We start from the raw sequence: 17,134 nt of genomic DNA, 5'->3' as shown, positions 1-17,134 counted from the left end.
ATTTTGATTTCAAATTAAAGGTACTGACAGCTTCCAACTTCATAATTGAAATTGTAAATAGTAAACATCGTTAGCAGTATATCGTACAGTATTGTGTACGGGTATTATATGTATGTGTTGAATGCCGAGATAAAAGTCGGACGATAACCCATTAAAGGATTTAGCTTGCTAGAGCGCATTATCATAATTTTCTTCGAAATTGGAATGCCAAGCCTGCGATAAATAAGCAACTTATTCCATATACGGTAATTACCTAGCTAATTCAAGCTCTCGATGGCATCAGAAAACATACGCCACAGATGAGACCTTAATTTATATGTACCTAGGTACCTTTTAGGATGTACCTTCTAGGTAATGTTGTACCTGTGGCTTACGTACAGGTACAGAGCAATTGGAGATACCTCTTGGCACGCATGCTGCATGCCTGCCCGTTTGTACCCCTCATCGCGCAAAGACCGTGTAGGCCAAAAACGCGTGAAGTCATAAAAAAAAGATTTAGAAACTTGGCTCGTGCACTTTTCTCCTTTTGGCGCATTAAATGTACTTACATTAGAGTACCTTTCGATCTATCATCTATGATCGACTGGGTACATTTTGGTGTAGCCTTCATTCTACCATAATATAAACTTTATAGTGACCTCATTTTGCATCTTTTCCTTTTCCTTTTCCTTTTAAGGCCATATATACCAGTAAATGGAATCTATATGCCTTCGGGAGCTCTAGGTTCAGACGCGTCGCGTCTACCGTCCAGCAGCATTCATATGCCTTCACCCGATGCTCGACTTGACTTTAGTCATGGTAGTCCCGCGGATGGCTCCCCGAGCCTACAGCGTAAAAGGGATGTCGAAGCTATGGAAGAGCTCCTACGACCTTCAATTGTGATTAAGGTATGTCAATTCGTCTTACCACTTAATACTATCTAATATAATTGCTAAATCAATTCCAGCCACACCCTCCAAATATCTCGATTAAACCTCGTAGCCTTCAGCCTCTAATGATTCTTCCTCGCGAACATCTTCAACTCTCATTCCTCGATCTCTCTTCACCATATGGAAGTTTCGAATTCTCACGATATTTCGAGTCTAAGGTTAAAGTTCTGGAACTCGAGAGTCGCATAGGATCTCGCCCTGTTGTTCTCATTGCCCGACTAGAATCCGACAAGACCCTTTACGTATTGGAACGTCAGACAGATGGATTGTATTCTCTCTGCCAATTTGGCTCCTGGGTGGACCTTCGGGAACTTAGACGGCTTGCTACGGTTTCGTGCACCCAATTTATCGAGAAACGGACGAATACTTTTATAAATTCCAATACATCATACCCATTAACCACTCCCCACTTACACCACGAGACTAAGAAGAGGAGACTTGCGATAGAAGCCATACAATCTCTAGTAAAGAAACCTGCAAGATCTCGTTCTGTTTCAACAACATCCCAACTTATTCCACCCGTACGGCCACTTACGCCCAGCCAAGACAATGACGAGTCCCAGCCTGAGATGGCCCAGATTTCTCTAGAAAGTCTATTCACCGAAAAGCCCGAATCTCAAACTCAGAGCCAGGTTCCAAGCGCCCCTGTAGTGGACCAGTTGATGACGACGCCAACTGCGGAGGGCATATTCGATAATATTCGTAATCAGTATCTTGAATCCCTTTATCATTCAATGGTAGGCTCCTCGAGTATATTTTCCCTCGCTACTTGTCTAATATTTTCACTAGGGTTCCCTAGCATATTTTGCGAAAGGTCCTCTATCTCGCGCACGTGCTGCTTTTCATCTAGATTGTGATTCAAATCTGGATATGAATGATCTCGTGGACTTCTTGAAAAGTCTTGTTATGACAACTACACAGATCGATAAGAAGTACCGGGAAACAATTCCGGAGCTAATTTTTAAAATGAAACCCATCTTCCAAGACTCTGATGTTGAACAAGGTAATGCGAAGACTAAGAAGCGGAAGACCAGAAAGATGAAGCTTGGCAAAAACGGCCTGTATCCGATGGAGCATGAACATATTCAAAAGTGGTGGAGTGCTCGTAGGCCTGAGTTTGGGGATGATGAAGCAATGACAACAACTGAACCGCCGGAGACTAAACTTCAAGTAGCCTGGTTGCGTTCGAGGGAGACGCAATTGCAAATGATCATCATCCTCGAAATCTTAGCATTAGAACCATTAGTTCCATCTCAGAGTAACCAGGATTCACAACTACCGGGCTTACCTCTCGAAGAGTTTCCTGCTGAAGCATCCAAGGATAACTCTACGAAGAAACGTAATCGACATAACTTACCGTCTCTCGTCAACGTTCATGCGGATCGACTATGCATTTGGCAATCTACTGCGTTAGATGAGGTTAAATTGCCAGATGACACCCAGGGGAGCGCGCAGTTGGAGACGCAGAAGTCGTCGAGGGCTACATCAGACCCGTTGAAAGATTTTTGTGTCGATATCATCGTACCATTGTAAGAAAGCTCCCTTGATATACGAAAACCCATTAATTGCTAACGTTTACCAAAAGCTTCTCCGCAAGATTACCGGAAAAGTGTGATTCGATCAACCGTAAGCTAGGTGGGCCAGTCATGATGCCGCCATCAAAACCTAAGTCGAGAAACCTGGAGAACTCGGAACCGGCCGTAAAATCTAAGTCGAGATCTAGCTCCGCAACGAAGCGTCCAACGTCAAAATCATCTAAGACACTTGAGAGTGTTCTTTCTAAAGAGACCGAGAAGCATCGTCGAAGCATGTCGCGTGGCCCAAGCGGAGTGATAGCATTGATGAGATCTGCTTCCACTTCCATGTTGAAGCGAGAAGCCAGCGAGCCATTATCTATCTCGAACATTCCCAAAGCAGACTCTATTACATCTAAAGATAATACATCGCGTGCGACTACATTGGTACCCATCAAGCGAAGATCAGAGGGGGAGAGGGCAAAGAAAGACGCTTTAGTTAAGGCAGAATTGCATGATGCGATATCTGCCCTTAGACGTCCTAATAGGGATGTTATCGGCAAGGCCATGGCCGAAGCAGATGAGAGACGTGCTGTTACTAGTCTCTCACAACTAAAGAGTAAGTAGATGTTGATTCCGCTTTACTTCCCACTTCTGTATGATGTTAACCTGTCCGTAGAATCACGAAAGCCGACTCAACACAAACCCCCCGATGTGGTCAAGGCAACTCCTATGGGAAAGCGTTTCAAGGACGTACTAGGCATGAGCGCCAGCACTCAGCCAAGTCGTTCACGAAATATGGGCCCTGCCGAACCAAGTAGTACACCCTCATCTTCCTTGATTCCTTCGTCCGCGCCAAGGAAGCGCACTCACGAAGTAGCATTTACTCTCGATAAATTCCAAACCTCTCCTCGTTCGAAAGTCTCAGCAGATCAAATTCAGGCAACCCCTGCGAGACCTTCGACCCTTAGGCAGAGCTCTCTCCTTTTCCCCGAGGTCGATGAAACAGATATTCTCGCATCATCACCTATCATGGCTCGGAAAGTGTCCATGGCGTCTTTCCGCGACAGCGGAATTGAAATGCCTAGTTCTCCGCCTGGTGCGCTCGCAGAAACTCCTGTTAAGCCTCGCACCGCACCTATTCCATTAAAAAGGCTCGTGGCAGCTACACCAATTAAACGGAGGATTCTTGATAAAGATGTTGCAAATATCGCCGATAGTAGGAATTCTACTAGTGAGAATGTGAAGGAACCCGAGAGGAGGGTTTCGATTTTTGAACGGTTGGGTTGGGATGACGATTTTGACGAACTTGGTTAAGGGGTTCTCGTATGTACCGGATGATTCAACGCCACTTGTTGATGGACTTGGAGGCAAGTCGGATTTCAATGCTCACGCAAGCAGTAGCATGACTAATGACGAAAGACGAAACGATACGACCGCATTAGAGGCGTTTAGATAAAGCAGCATTTCGAAGCATTACATAGGTAGAAGAGAGCGCACAGAGCTAATGATATACTTAATGGAACCATAAACTGTTTTTTATATTATTAGGCTTGAAAGTCTAGGAATAACATAAGATATAGATATCTACTTCAAAGAGCAGTCTTGAGTGGTGTAATGCGGTTCGGGTTGGAACGCATGTATCTAAACCCGAAAACGCCTCAGCAGTTTCCAGTCAAGTTATCCCAATCTGGAAAAGAAGGTTGAAGATGGTTAGGTACTTAGATAAGTACCATTTTAGCCCCCATGTTCTAATTAGAGTCGGGTCAATAGCATACGATGGTTGTAGTGTATACTAGCCCTATAGCCATACACCAGAGAGGTTCAATACGGATAAATGATAAGAAAGGCATTTTCGGTAGGAGACTCGACTAGCATGTATGCTCGGAACGAGAATGGAATATAAAAACCGGAAGCCTCGGAAATAGTTTCTTGAATCTTGTCCTGGATAGGGCCAGTATTGAACGTAACGCCTCCTTAAGCAAGTCAAAGGGGCATTTTAGCTCAGGATAAGTTACATCCATAATGTCTATTAATCGATACGATTTCTTGGAAGTTGGGCGAACTGAGTCTAGGACTATCTTATAGAGTTCCCCGACTTGAAAAGTTCAAGTACGACGACAGCGGAGGCTCTGGGGATAGACTTCAAAGTAAGGCTACGAGGATCGACAATTATTTAACCATAACCCTATCATAATTCAGGCTGTTGACATCTCCGCATAATATGTCTTAGTAATCTAATCATTACGATTCGAGAAAAGTAGAAAGCAACCACACCGTTTTATAAAGATGTAACCTAATACATCTAGTTCCGAGCGCCTTACCATCGAGCCTTGCCGTCAAAACATGGCAGATGATATTTGATAGTTATATTATAATAACACTACACTTTTCAACAGGTTTTCCTATCAACGCCCTAGCTAAATATCTAATATAATAATATAAAGTAGTGTATATGCAGATACATGACCAGTCGTCCCTGAAGACCTCCCACGTGGTTGATCGCGAAGATCTGTATGGTTAGGTCAGACGATCTAGACTATGCGATGTAAGCACTGACTTACTGCAGGCCTATCTGTCCAATAGCCTAGGTTTATCCCAAAGGATCGTTCCGCCCTGCACGCTCTCAGCCTACGTCTCCCCATTATCGATGTGCCTGCATGCACTCACTCTAAAATAGTATATTTGTATGCACCGTTATGTGTTTCATATGTACGGACTCGACGCTTCGATAATTAGGTCATAACTTACCTCTTGAATAGGTATCCATCGCCGCATGTCTGTGCGTTTACACCAAGGAAAGGTAAAGCGGTGACGTCACTACGTATGGACGTGCTAATAGCTAGTTAGCAAACGGCTTGGCTTCCTGTATGGAGGGTACTTGCTTCGCTATAAAATAACGACAACGTTGTTCTATGCAGAACTATATAATCAAGACTAATTTATTTATCTTTTGACCATGTAATAGATATATTATTAACTAGTTCACTTGTACGAAGAGTGCAAGGAGAGGTAGGCTTACGAAGACAATGCCTAAGGATGGAAATACCACCTGAACTGCAACAGTGGTATCGGATCAGTCGAGACTTGATAGAGTAACACAATGCTGACTCCTCTCAACAGCCGCCAAGCTTGCTTTTATCAGATATCATATGCATACCTAGGTAGGTAGGTCTACATATCCCACGTGCGAATAGATGGGTAGGAAATGCGCCTCAAGTCTTATATGCAGCCAAATCCTTCAGGTCGTAGTGCGGCACTACAACACCTTACGAGTCTCCTAGGTAACTCTTCTATTTGTCTAACTTACATGACTACCTCCTACCTATCTATATTCTTACTTTATATGTAAGGCTATCCGTAGTCTACGTACTTGTCTATTAGGATTTATAGTCATGCCTGTATATTACTTCCCCATCACAAAGCATCCAGGTCCGACACTTTCTTGAATTAAGCATGGATATAACTGCAGCGAGTCTCTAAGCTGGGAGCTTACTTCTCTTTAACCCATTGAGTATACACACAACTCGCCCGGACGAAAAAGTAACTGCCTACATAAGAGATCAATGCGAAAATGGGATTTGAAATAGCCAAAGATTCTCACCAAACAGCTGCTTTTATTGTGTGCCTCATTACAGCGCCGACCTGCATCGCAGCTACTACGCTCCGCTTTATAGCCACAAGGCGAAATAGACGTAGGATTGGATGGGAAGACTGGTTTGCCCTGTTAGCTTTGATATTTTACTTAGTATATGTTGCCTTGCTACTTTATGGTGAGTTACCGTATACGATGATATCCACTACTTCTAACGCTTGTCGGTTTTTTTAGTTCTTGTCACGCTCAATGGAAGAAACCCCTTTAAGCCCGGAGCTATATCTCAGGAACAATTCTACAACATAGAAGTTGTAAGTAGGCTACCTATGTCTCCTTCTATTAATAGTTTTCAACTAATTCTGAACAATACCTTAGGCAATATACGTATTAGGTGCTCAATTCTGCCTCCAGCAGCTCTTCGCCAAGTTCAGCCTATTATTCCTATACTATCGCTTCTTCTCCCGTCGGCGTTCATTTGTCATCTGGGTCTGGATCGTCGGCATCATTCAATTGCTCTGGTCCGTCGCAACGTACCTAGTCCACTATTTTGCGTGCATACCTCCGAAGAAGTCATGGACCCCGACGGCTCCAGGCCACTGCATCAATAATCCGGCATTTCTCGCCGGCGGGGAGAGCATTAACTCGCTGCTTGACTTTGCTCTGGTCGGTCTGGCTATTTGGATGGTTCAAGCGTTGCACATGAAGACTGTAGTCAAGATACAGCTGTGCTTCTTGTTCGCGCTAGGGGGACTGTGAGTACCTGAGCTATGGCTTTCTCGAGCTTTGCTGCTGACATGGACACAGGGCTGGAGTCTTCGGTTTCGTCAAGATTGCCCAGGCCTTTGACAATAGCTGTAAGTACCTAATTCAAATGGATTGTTATCAAATTAATTTAGTTCATTATTAATCAACTCCATTACAGATGTGAATAATATCCTCGACGCAATATGGGCAACTATCCAGCAAGCATGTGGAGTCATCTGCTGCTGCGCACCTATGTGTAGATCCCTTCTTCCCAGACTTAGTCTATACGAAAGGTTTAGGGTACTCAGTACCCGGGTGTTCAGCACTAGGACCCAAGATCACCAGCGACCTAGTCAGACGTCGAACCTACACGAAACCCCAGAAAAGGGGGCTGGTGGAAATTGGCGCCCTACAGAAAGCTGGATCCGACTTGAGAGTAACGATCAATCAAGCACTCGCGAACCGGCCGTGATGGAAATACCACATGAACCTCCGCCTACGTATATCTCGCACGTCTAAGAATACGTTTTCTGTCGCTTACCTATGTCTATGTTTCTAGTAAGAGGATGAATCTACTCCAATCCCTGACTCAAGCACCTCAACGTCTTAGAGTACTTTAAAACCAGTTCCCTTGGGTATTTACCTATGTGTTGCTGTGTATTTATACGTTAACCCCTGGTAAGGAAGGTTAGATAGGGGAATTTGATGGATTGTATCAACGATGTAGATCTTACTCTGAAGAACAGAATATTATGAGGATTAAAACTAGGTGTACGTCGTGATTAGGACACTCGATAGTGCAAAAGGCTGTATCTCGAGCTAAGACTCTCTTTCATCTGATGCACTCATGTATTTGAGCATGAAGATACTAATTAGCCCTAACCTAGTACAAGAAAGTCCAATTTCGTAATTGACAGCTCTATATAAGTACCTATATTATGATATTAACTACAATTGTAAGAATGCGACTGTATGAAGGTAGGTAGGTAGTTATATAAGTGGTGATTATATCAAATATTTACATATGAATCAATAGTAAAGCTTATTGATGATCTCTTCCGAGTTGATAAAAGCGCATCTCTCCTTTAGCTTCTGTACGGCTATTTCGGGCTTGGCTCCAGGCCCGTCAGTGGCTGAGAAGCCCTCGCTTGGCCCTCCCGCAACGAATACCGAGAACGTCCCGTCGGCATTGTCTTGGCCTCCCACAGGAAAAGAGGGTGTGAATCCCTCGAATGTGTCGTGGCCCTCAAGACCTGGCACCCCGCGACTTGTGAATGTCGACCATGACCGCGAGCCACGGCTCACAAGACTATAATCTTCGGGAGTGGGATTGAACGGGTAGTTAGAGACGTTGTAGTGTGATATGTTCCCGAAAATGTATGCGAACTCGGCCGTATGGATGGGGCCTAACCCCGACACACCATCTGTGTATTCTAAGATGGGATCTAGGATCGTCTGATTCCAGTCGTATAGATAGACGCTATTGCCCTTGGCTGCGAGCGCGGCTCCATAGTATACTGGCTCGCATACCATTAGGACATCTCGAAAGATGCGTGCTGTACGGTAGAATTCACTTGACAGGTTAGCTGTCGGGTTGGCGGCGAATTCAGAAGATGGATATAATGAAATTAGCTCGTCAAGATTGGCGTCGCTCACGGAAGACATATATGTCTGGAGGAAACTGCGAGTGTCCTGCGGGGTAGAGATACTGGTGTCTGTAAATAGGGTTAGGTCGTTCTCGCACCAACCCATCATGACCGTCACGTTAGCGAATCTCCCTTCGGCTATAAGTTGGGACGGTGGAGCGGGAAGAAAATCGCCATCGACGACTGGTAACCAGATGTCGCCAATGTTGTGAGCGATGTCAGACTGATGCGTCGCTGCTGATGCATTCAAGAGAGTACCCATGTCTAGATCCCGTAAACAGGCTACCGTATCTGGCGAATGTAGAGCAGTCGTGTTGCAATTAACATAATCCACGACGAGCTGTAAAGCATCGATACTGAAATTTGCTGTGATGCCCGGTTCTAGGGCTTGGCTTTCGCATATTCCCTGCTGGAACGGAGCTGGCTTACTTCCACCATAAGCCATAATCTGCATGCCGACAGCGAGACCTGGATTATCTGATTAGAAAGGGGACTAAATAATAAACCAGAGGGCGACCTACCTCCAGATGATTGCCCGTGTATAGTGATCTTCTCAGGATCACCGCCGAAGTACTCGATGTTGTCGCGAACCCACTCAATAGCGAGCCGTTGGTCTCTCAACCCGGCATTCTCGGAACCCTCGGCCTCAAGGGCATTGGATTGTGCGAATCCAAAGACTAGATATTATTACATTAATATCGGTCATACTTTATTTAATTTACTAGAGACACTTGGTACTCACACCCGAGACGATAATTCATCGCTACGTGAATGATAGGAAGCCCGTTTGCGACGGACTCAAGGATCATACCATCGGGCGCAGTGGTAATCTCCCGGTTCTGGCCTGACCAAAAGCCGCCGCCATAAATCCAGACTAGAACCGGAAGCCGATCCCCGGTGCGCAAGCACTTAGGTCGGATCACATTTAAGTTCAGACAGTCTTCCGATATCTCCGTCGTGTTAGTCAATCCTAAAGGGAGGAACTCATTTCCTAGAGGCTGGGGACACGCGGGGCCATAAGATACGGCGTCGATTATACTACCGGACTCTGGCACGAAGACTCGCGGCGGCTTGAATCGGTTCGGGCCGCTCGTGTCTTGCCCGTACGGGATATTCAGAAACGCCTCGACACCATTGCGATTGAACCCTCGATATGTAACATTATTCTTGGTGTCGACTACTTGCGGATTACCCGCAGCTGTAACAGTATTACAACTTAGCAGCAACGCGCCGAAAAAGGAAAATGGTCGCATGATTCCTCCGCTGGTTATATATGTAAATATAATAACTGCGAGGTTGTTTTCTAGAAGCACAGAAGATAGACCCTTTTATTCATTGTTTACCTACGATATCGGTAAGCCACTACCCAAGATAAGAAGGAGGTTAAACGACGCGACGAGCCGCAATTCGATGATATTGCATGCTGTCGTCAGCATCAGAATGAACTATACCTTATATAGTACATCGTGGCTTTCTTCCCTTACCAAACGCGATTATATCATAGACATCTACCAATTAACATCCGGAATATGAAATGCAGACCGGGGGGCTTTAAGTAATAGTTATGGAATTATTCTCTTACGTGATATAGTATCGAAATGAGAGAAAGACATCTAAATAAGCATAATAAGTATAATAAGTCCGGGGTTAGCACGTGAATCGAATCTTTAATTATCGGCGTTTATTCGTCATAATGATATGTTAAGTATTACATAACTCAACTCACCAAGTAATATGTATTTCATATGTCGCATTTCCCCTCCATCTCAATCTTCTTCCCTTAGCTAAACAATTATTTGTTTACATAAGTCGTCATCGCTTCAGCTAGTTAAGAAAAAAAATGGATTTCGAACTTGAACTACGAGAGGATCCGACACGATCATTGGATATTTCCCGTCCATATTCTTAGATCTGTAATGCCATTTGAATGGTCTCGTGTCTCGGCGAAGTCTTAATTCACGTGTCCTAGCTCGCATCGCCGCAAGGATGTAAGGTTAACTTGAGATAAAGCCAACCAATAACTTCATCTCATCAGACGCGGAAAGAAGGAGATATAAGACATCGATGGAACCGTGGGGCTTGTTAATGAGTTCTTCAAGCTTGAAAGGACCTGCCGACTAGGACTTCGCCAGGATCAGGAAGGTTGTGAAAGCCGAGACTTTAGATGTTGTACATGGGGGATGGGGATGGGGGATGGATGGGCTGCACAGGCCAATCCACCATAGCACGTTGCTTCATTCTCATCTCTGATTGGCTCCTCATTAACTTCAACCAATGTCAGAGCTCTAATTGATCGCGTGCCTCGAGTCGACACCTTTCAATGCTTCGACGACCTTGATGAAACTTTTCGCCATGTCCAACATCCATCCAGACTTTAACCCCTCCCTAAGTTACCTTTTTATGATCGGAAACAGGACCTCATCATCGTCTTCATTATTCTCTCCTTTAACTTCTTACCATGATTATATGACCAAAGGAGGGAAACTCCTTATTGCGGCAAACATCCCTTGTTGCCTTACGCCTACGTGACGGCCCAGCCTAGCCACTACTCGCGACGACACCTGACTTTCGAATTTGAAACCGGGCCTTTAACCGAGTTAGAAATTGGGTTGCAAATCTATTATATTTCGACTGACTGGTTTTCGAACGTTTGTGTCTAAGATAACGTCGTATCAATCCGCCTTGTCGTGTGACTATTTGGAGAAGTGATTTATTAGGCCTTCATTCAAAATGACGCGCCTAAAGATGCCACCAACGCCGGCGTCCTCTACCGAGATCAAAGGCCAGGACCATTCAAATCAGCTCTCCACATTGCAGATGTCTTTTGAGCTGCCTCCATCAGCTATAGGGCCAAATGCAAAGTCTCATCAACCCAACTCCGGAGCTAAGACGTCACCTGTATCTCCATCGCCATCTACTAAGACGACATACCCAGTCCAACCAAGCGAGACGGTCAAGTCAAGAAGACGCTCGTCTGCCGCGCAAAAGGAGACATTTGCTTTGCCTCCTCCACCGACGAGATCCCGCAGGATCATTCAGATGAAGCCCCGTCCTCAGGAAGAGCCGGTTGAGCAGCCTTCCCCAGATAAAACGGCACCTGCCACTACCGGCAAGAGTGGCGCCGGTGCCGGGTCTAAGAAGAAGCAGCCGTCAGCGACTAGTGCTGCAGGGAGGAAGATCGCTAGGAAGACGGCCCATAGTTTGATTGAACGCCGTCGGAGGTCTAAGATGAATGAGGAGTTCGCAGTGCTTAAGGGTTTGATACCCGCTTGCACCGGCGAGATGCACAAGCTGGCTATCCTTCAGGTATGTCCGTTTAAAAATATTACCTAGATTGTAACAATATCCCGTACTGATCTTTGCTCTTTCAGGCTTCTATCGAATATGTGCGATACCTCGAAGATTGTATTGCTAAGCTAAAGGAGCAACACGATGATCAATCGGCAACACCAGCCCCATCCCAGTTTAAGCTGACTCCGTCAAATGATATTGACGCATATGATATGGACGAGGATAGAGATGACGAGGAAGGTCAAGATGATGTTGAAATGACGGGCTCGGAAGCGCCGTCACCTGTCTATGCGCAGACCCCTGTGCGCTCTAATCAATCGTCTATATCGCCGGCGCTAGTTGCACAAGACGCTCGAGGTAGACATCACTCGTACTCTTCTATCTCTACCGAGTATCGCCATTACAGTTATAGTGGGCCGTCTAGTAATACCTCTCCGGCGTTTGGTCCTCAGGGGTATTCACAACACGTGGGGACCGCATCTACGTCGAATTCGGCCCTCACTAGTCCGGCTCTAAGGCCCCAGCAGGAAATAGATCAGGAAGCCTCTGCGGCACTTCTGATGCTTAATGTGGATCGTAGGGGGGTGGCTAGTAGTGGTTCGGGACGAGGTATGAGCGTCAAGGATCTGCTCAGCTCATAAGGCATATCGATTGTGGTTGGTGTGACTGTATATTACACTTCAACAGTCTACCCTGGTGTGCGAGTTTAATTCCACCGAGTATGAGTTTGGGTTTGATCGGCTAGGTTGGCGCGGCTGTTTGTATTTGCATTTACATTAGCGGAAACTGGGGGCCTATGTACACGTCGGGTGTTGGGGGTACGGCATAGATACCAAAATCGCAAAGGGTATACTGTGCCAAGGTTGTTATGTTGTTTGATAGATCAGGTTGCTATATTCTACGGTAGTATGTCAAGGAAGCATACATACCTTGCAAGACGTATTTATTGTCTAATAGGATGGGGGTAGAATGTGTATTGCTTGTTATACATATTGAGCAATCCTTTAGGCTTCGGTTTCTTCACGAGCTTGCCGGTTAACTATTGCGGAGAAAATATTGCTATCATAAAAGTAGAGCAAGAGCTTCGAATGTATTTATATGTCTAAGAAACGTCATTGTATTATAACAGGTACCCTGGCTAATATTTTAACTAATATGTTATATAGGTACACAGCACAAGTATAATTCCCAAGTTCCATAGGCTAGGCAAAAAGTGGTGCGAAACGTATCGTGTTCTCTATTTATTCCCCTTTCCTACCTAGGTACCCAGCTACAATAACCTTATTTGTATCTTCTTCTCGCCTCCTCAGCTAGTTGCCTCCGGTAAATATGTCGCCCCAGATATGACAAGTAGTTCCAGCTGCCTGGCGGCCCGGTACCTAGGGAACTACCTAGCAACGAAGTTGCACTTATAACTGCTAATGCCGCTCCTTCCTTCCATCTCTTATCAGCCGCCGTCTAGGTTCAAAATGGTCGTGTGGCCTGGCGGTTGTTGAAGTGGAGCTAGAAATAATCCCTCGAGGGGTTTTTCGCGAGGCTTCTGGGTTCGAGCTGCGGGCAGGGCGGCAGGCAGACCAACTGTTCGGGTCAAATGCCGTGGTTCGGATTTCTGGGTCTTAGCTTTTTTTGGTGGTTTTATATTTTTTTTTCTTTCGTTTTTTTACTCAGTGCATTTAACAACGAAATTGTGAAGGGCATTAGATGGTATAGAATTGCTCTGGAGTTTTACTCTTTATTGTGCTTGTTTAAACTTATATAACATATAACTCGTAGATTTTATGTTGATGAATCCTTAAGGATTGCTAACGGTGCGTGGTTAGGTAGGTACCTAGATGTTTTTGAAAAGGGGTAAAAAGACTTCGCGTCGAGGCTATAAAAACCCAGCACTTAGTCCTTGTTAAGAGCCTAAGCTGTTAGGAAATCATGGGGTTGGAATATGTTCTAGTAAGCGGCATATAATTTTTCATCCCCGGCACATACGAATGTTATCCTAGATACTGCCCCTTATTGAAAATGTTAATAGTTTAATATAATAGAGATATTGGATGACCTTGACCGTAGGTAATGAGCATTTTAGCGGAACTGTGTTAGCCCCGTTATGTAAACCGCTAGGAATCATTTCATTGCAGTGAATAGTCTTGTCATAGTCTTACAGTCCGGAAGTAACAATATCGTATGAGCATTCATAAAACTTATTAACTAGAGCTTACAACTATAATGGTAACCATTCTTAACTACTATAACTAGATAATATATGTTCCTAGTCACCGTTTATTATGATTCGTGGGCCTAGCCTTGGTGTAGAGACTTGCCGCTAATGACAACAATGAAATCCTCTAATACCAAAGTTTTACTGGATCTAATCTAATTGTGCTCTTGATATAACTGGGACTTAAGATTTTATATATGCTGTAGGCTATCGATTTGTATCGAGGATCTAGGCTGATACCTTATCTTGACTACATCTATCAGTCGCCCGCCTACTCTCTAACAAGATAAAGATGGAATAATTCAACTTTTATAATTAGGCCAATATCTCGGCGAGATGAAAGTCGTAGGTATTGGTAAATGCGTTGAATATCGCTTTTAGAAGCTAGGTTTAAATAAAATTACCCACCACGTAGAGTATAGCCGGGATATATTTCCAGGGAGGCTGGATATGCTCGAAGTAAAGACCCTTAAAATTCCTTAAAATTGGAGATAATAATTAGGTTTGGAAAAATGTCTCTTCGAAGGAAAGTAGTTCGAGGCAAAGAAGCAGAGTGCCGAGTTAAGGACGATGCTACATTAAAAGCTCTACCCGTCTGGCTGCTCGTGCGAAGTACTGCAGGTGATATATGAGAGCGGTTCGGTCCGAGATTGGGCTGCTGTACGAGTCGGAAGACTGCTCGGGGAAGACCGGTGAGTTTTATTCCTGGGATAATTAATTCGGGCGGCGACGGTGGGGTATCGAAAATCGGACGTACGCTCCGGTGCACCGATTTTCTCCAAATTCGGCAGTAGGTTTGGTGGACTTTCGTCGACTATTCGCAGTTTTTACTAATTATTTCGCAAGGACTGCTAGGATCGGTAGCGATTACCTTCACCTATGTAGAAGTATTTGTTAAATTAAGGCTCTTTCTTATGGATGGACCCTTGCTTTCGAGGCTATATTAGCATTGGCTATATTATTGGCTGATATGGCAACGGATTCCTTCCCGCACTAACGGTAGGAATATCGTGCTTCTACGAGGGGGATCGACTCAGGGTTAGATAGTCTATATCCGCGCAAAGCATGTTGATTGAAGATCTTGGAGAAATTATGTACCTACTGCAGGGATATACCAAGCCGCCGTGTCTTCTCCGAGTGGTTTAATAACGTTATGAAAAAAGGCTCCGTGTATGTATAATGCGAACACCCGCCTTTCTAGATTCTAATAGATCGTTATCACCGCTTTTCTAGTGAGGTAACACGATGATGGATAATCAGATCTAGGGCGCACTACAGTTATAGCCGTTTCCGATCAGATGCTACGTTACGATTCGAAATTTTGGAACTGTTTGTAGGTGATAAAAGTCTGTTGACTGTATTTTGGGATGCATATACCTGCATTAAGAGTATGCAGTGAGACTTGGTATTTACTCTTCATTATATACGAGCTATAGTTGGTATCTAACATTGTATCATATAGGTATATTAACCTACTCGTTACCAATGATTGTAATAGTTTTAATGACTAGTTATATCTGGATCTTATACTACTATGTATGGACTAGTTGCTATGCGAGGTAATATATTTCAAGTTGGGATCTACATTATGCTTATTCCGTTTCCCGACAGCTCAACATTATAGCCATGTCTTACAGATTATTCAACCGATGACAAAAAGCAATTGCGAAAACTCATTAATCCCGCAATGCAAGATTCACCATCGCCCCTTGCCTAGGCCTGTCACTAGAAGATATATCGGGACTGTGTTAAAAAGAAAGCGAACGATGTCACGTCTTATGTTATTTGGGTATACATATCGACGCGTGAGGGTGGGTAGTATTTCTTACCGGCTGGGAGTATATCCCGTGGTAGCTAACTCATGCAGGACCTGAATGGTCGGGTCGGGTCGGGTCTAAGTGTTACCTCGAGACATCTGACGGTTAGGTTGTTGCATATGAAGGATTTACAGCGGACGGGAATCGGTATTGTAAAGTCGACCGTATTATCATTGAAAGTGAGAGAAATGCCAAGAATAAGATATCGAGTAGGGCTGGGACTCCATGCATCTGGAACCTGTTCTCTGCATGAAACTGCGAAATATAATACGAATGCGTTTAATACCCTATCTGTTATACCTACCTGATTTCGACCTATCAATAAACTGGGTAGTAACGGACTACTGCATTTATTTTAGTTGAGAAAGTTTGATTTCTACGGTTCATATTTCTTGCTATTCTTTTCTTCTGTCTTCTTCGCTTCGTTTGTTTGATAAACAAGCTTAGTCATTCTTTAAATCTGCCCCTGAGGGATCCCTGGAGAACCCCTGAATCGTTCCTGAAGTATTTTAGAGCCTCTTCCACCAAGTCCCACGGCTCGCTTACGTTCGTTTGCGCTACTGCTGCGCTTAAGGCAGGACCATGCTATAGACTTGTAAGCGCTAAATTGTTATTGGTTTAAATAATATAGAGTATTTGTTAGCTCGAGCCAACTAATGCCGCCGGCTATGATTACTACAGTAACTCTAAAGACACAGTACAGATCGACTAAAGAAACAGCACATCCACTTTCACGTGAGATGCGCCAACCGTGCACCCGACCACACATTTAATACATAAATACTTAGGTAAATATTGAAATATTTATAATGCCTTAAGTTTACTTAAGGTTTTGTGTCAAGAGATTTTTAATATGTTAAAGGTAAAGCTTTGTTAGCCTTGTATCTCAGCCTTGCGCTAGTTATTTCAATCTTACGCTAATAGGTTCTAAATTAATAAAAAATTAATTAAAAATTTTTTATAAATATATTATTTATTTTTTAATATATTTTAATTATTTAATTATTATTTTATAATATTTTTAAAATATTTAATTAAATTTTTAAATTTATTAAAAAAATTAAAAATTATATTATTATAAATTTATTAATAAATATATTATAATTATTTTTAAATATTTAATATATTTATTAATTATTATTTTATTACTTTATTTATATTTTTTAATTAATTTATATAATTAATTTTTATTAAAATATATTATAATATTTAAAATATATATATATATATATATATTTATTTAATAAAATAAAATAAATAATATATATATATATATATTTTAAATTTAATTATAAATTATAAATTATTATTTATTTTATTTATTTTATTTATTTTATTTATTTTATTTATTTTATTTATTTTATTTATTTTATTTATTTTATTTATTTT

General features: G+C 43.1%; 4 protein-coding genes across 4 annotated transcripts; 3 read left to right on the top strand and 1 right to left on the bottom strand.

Annotated features, from left to right (window-relative positions):
* Positions 1-761: 761 nt before the first annotated feature.
* Positions 762-3,760, top strand: GL218_08769 (uncharacterized protein; the record flags this gene model as incomplete). Its single annotated transcript, XM_033585577.1, has 5 exons — positions 762-887; positions 947-1,666; positions 1,719-2,458; positions 2,515-3,062; positions 3,123-3,760. 5 exons carry the CDS (start codon positions 762-764, stop codon positions 3,758-3,760), a joined length of 2,772 nt encoding a protein of 923 aa, XP_033440235.1.
* A 2,257-nt stretch (positions 3,761-6,017) lies between these two features.
* Positions 6,018-7,301, top strand: GL218_08768 (uncharacterized protein; the record flags this gene model as incomplete). Its single annotated transcript, XM_033585576.1, has 5 exons — positions 6,018-6,216; positions 6,273-6,349; positions 6,414-6,790; positions 6,843-6,892; positions 6,961-7,301. The coding sequence occupies 5 exons, from the start codon at positions 6,018-6,020 to the stop codon at positions 7,299-7,301; spliced, it is 1,044 nt and encodes a 347-aa protein (XP_033440236.1).
* Positions 7,302-7,811: 510 nt separating this feature from the next.
* Positions 7,812-9,681, bottom strand: GL218_08767 (Lipase 4; the record flags this gene model as incomplete). The annotated part of the gene is made up of 3 exons (XM_033585575.1): positions 7,812-8,896; positions 8,950-9,105; positions 9,171-9,681. The coding sequence occupies 3 exons, from the start codon at positions 9,679-9,681 to the stop codon at positions 7,812-7,814; spliced, it is 1,752 nt and encodes a 583-aa protein (XP_033440233.1).
* Positions 9,682-11,158: 1,477 nt separating this feature from the next.
* Positions 11,159-12,360, top strand: GL218_08766 (uncharacterized protein; the record flags this gene model as incomplete). The annotated part of the gene is made up of 2 exons (XM_033585574.1): positions 11,159-11,734; positions 11,800-12,360. The coding sequence occupies 2 exons, from the start codon at positions 11,159-11,161 to the stop codon at positions 12,358-12,360; spliced, it is 1,137 nt and encodes a 378-aa protein (XP_033440234.1).
* Between the last annotated feature and the right edge of the window lie 4,774 nt (positions 12,361-17,134).

This window comes from Daldinia childiae (assembly GCF_008694065.1).
Source record: "Daldinia childiae strain JS-1345 chromosome Unknown Scaffold14, whole genome shotgun sequence".
Lineage (NCBI taxonomy): Eukaryota > Fungi > Ascomycota > Sordariomycetes > Xylariales > Hypoxylaceae > Daldinia > Daldinia childiae.
This window is presented reverse-complemented; position numbering and strand designations above follow the sequence as displayed.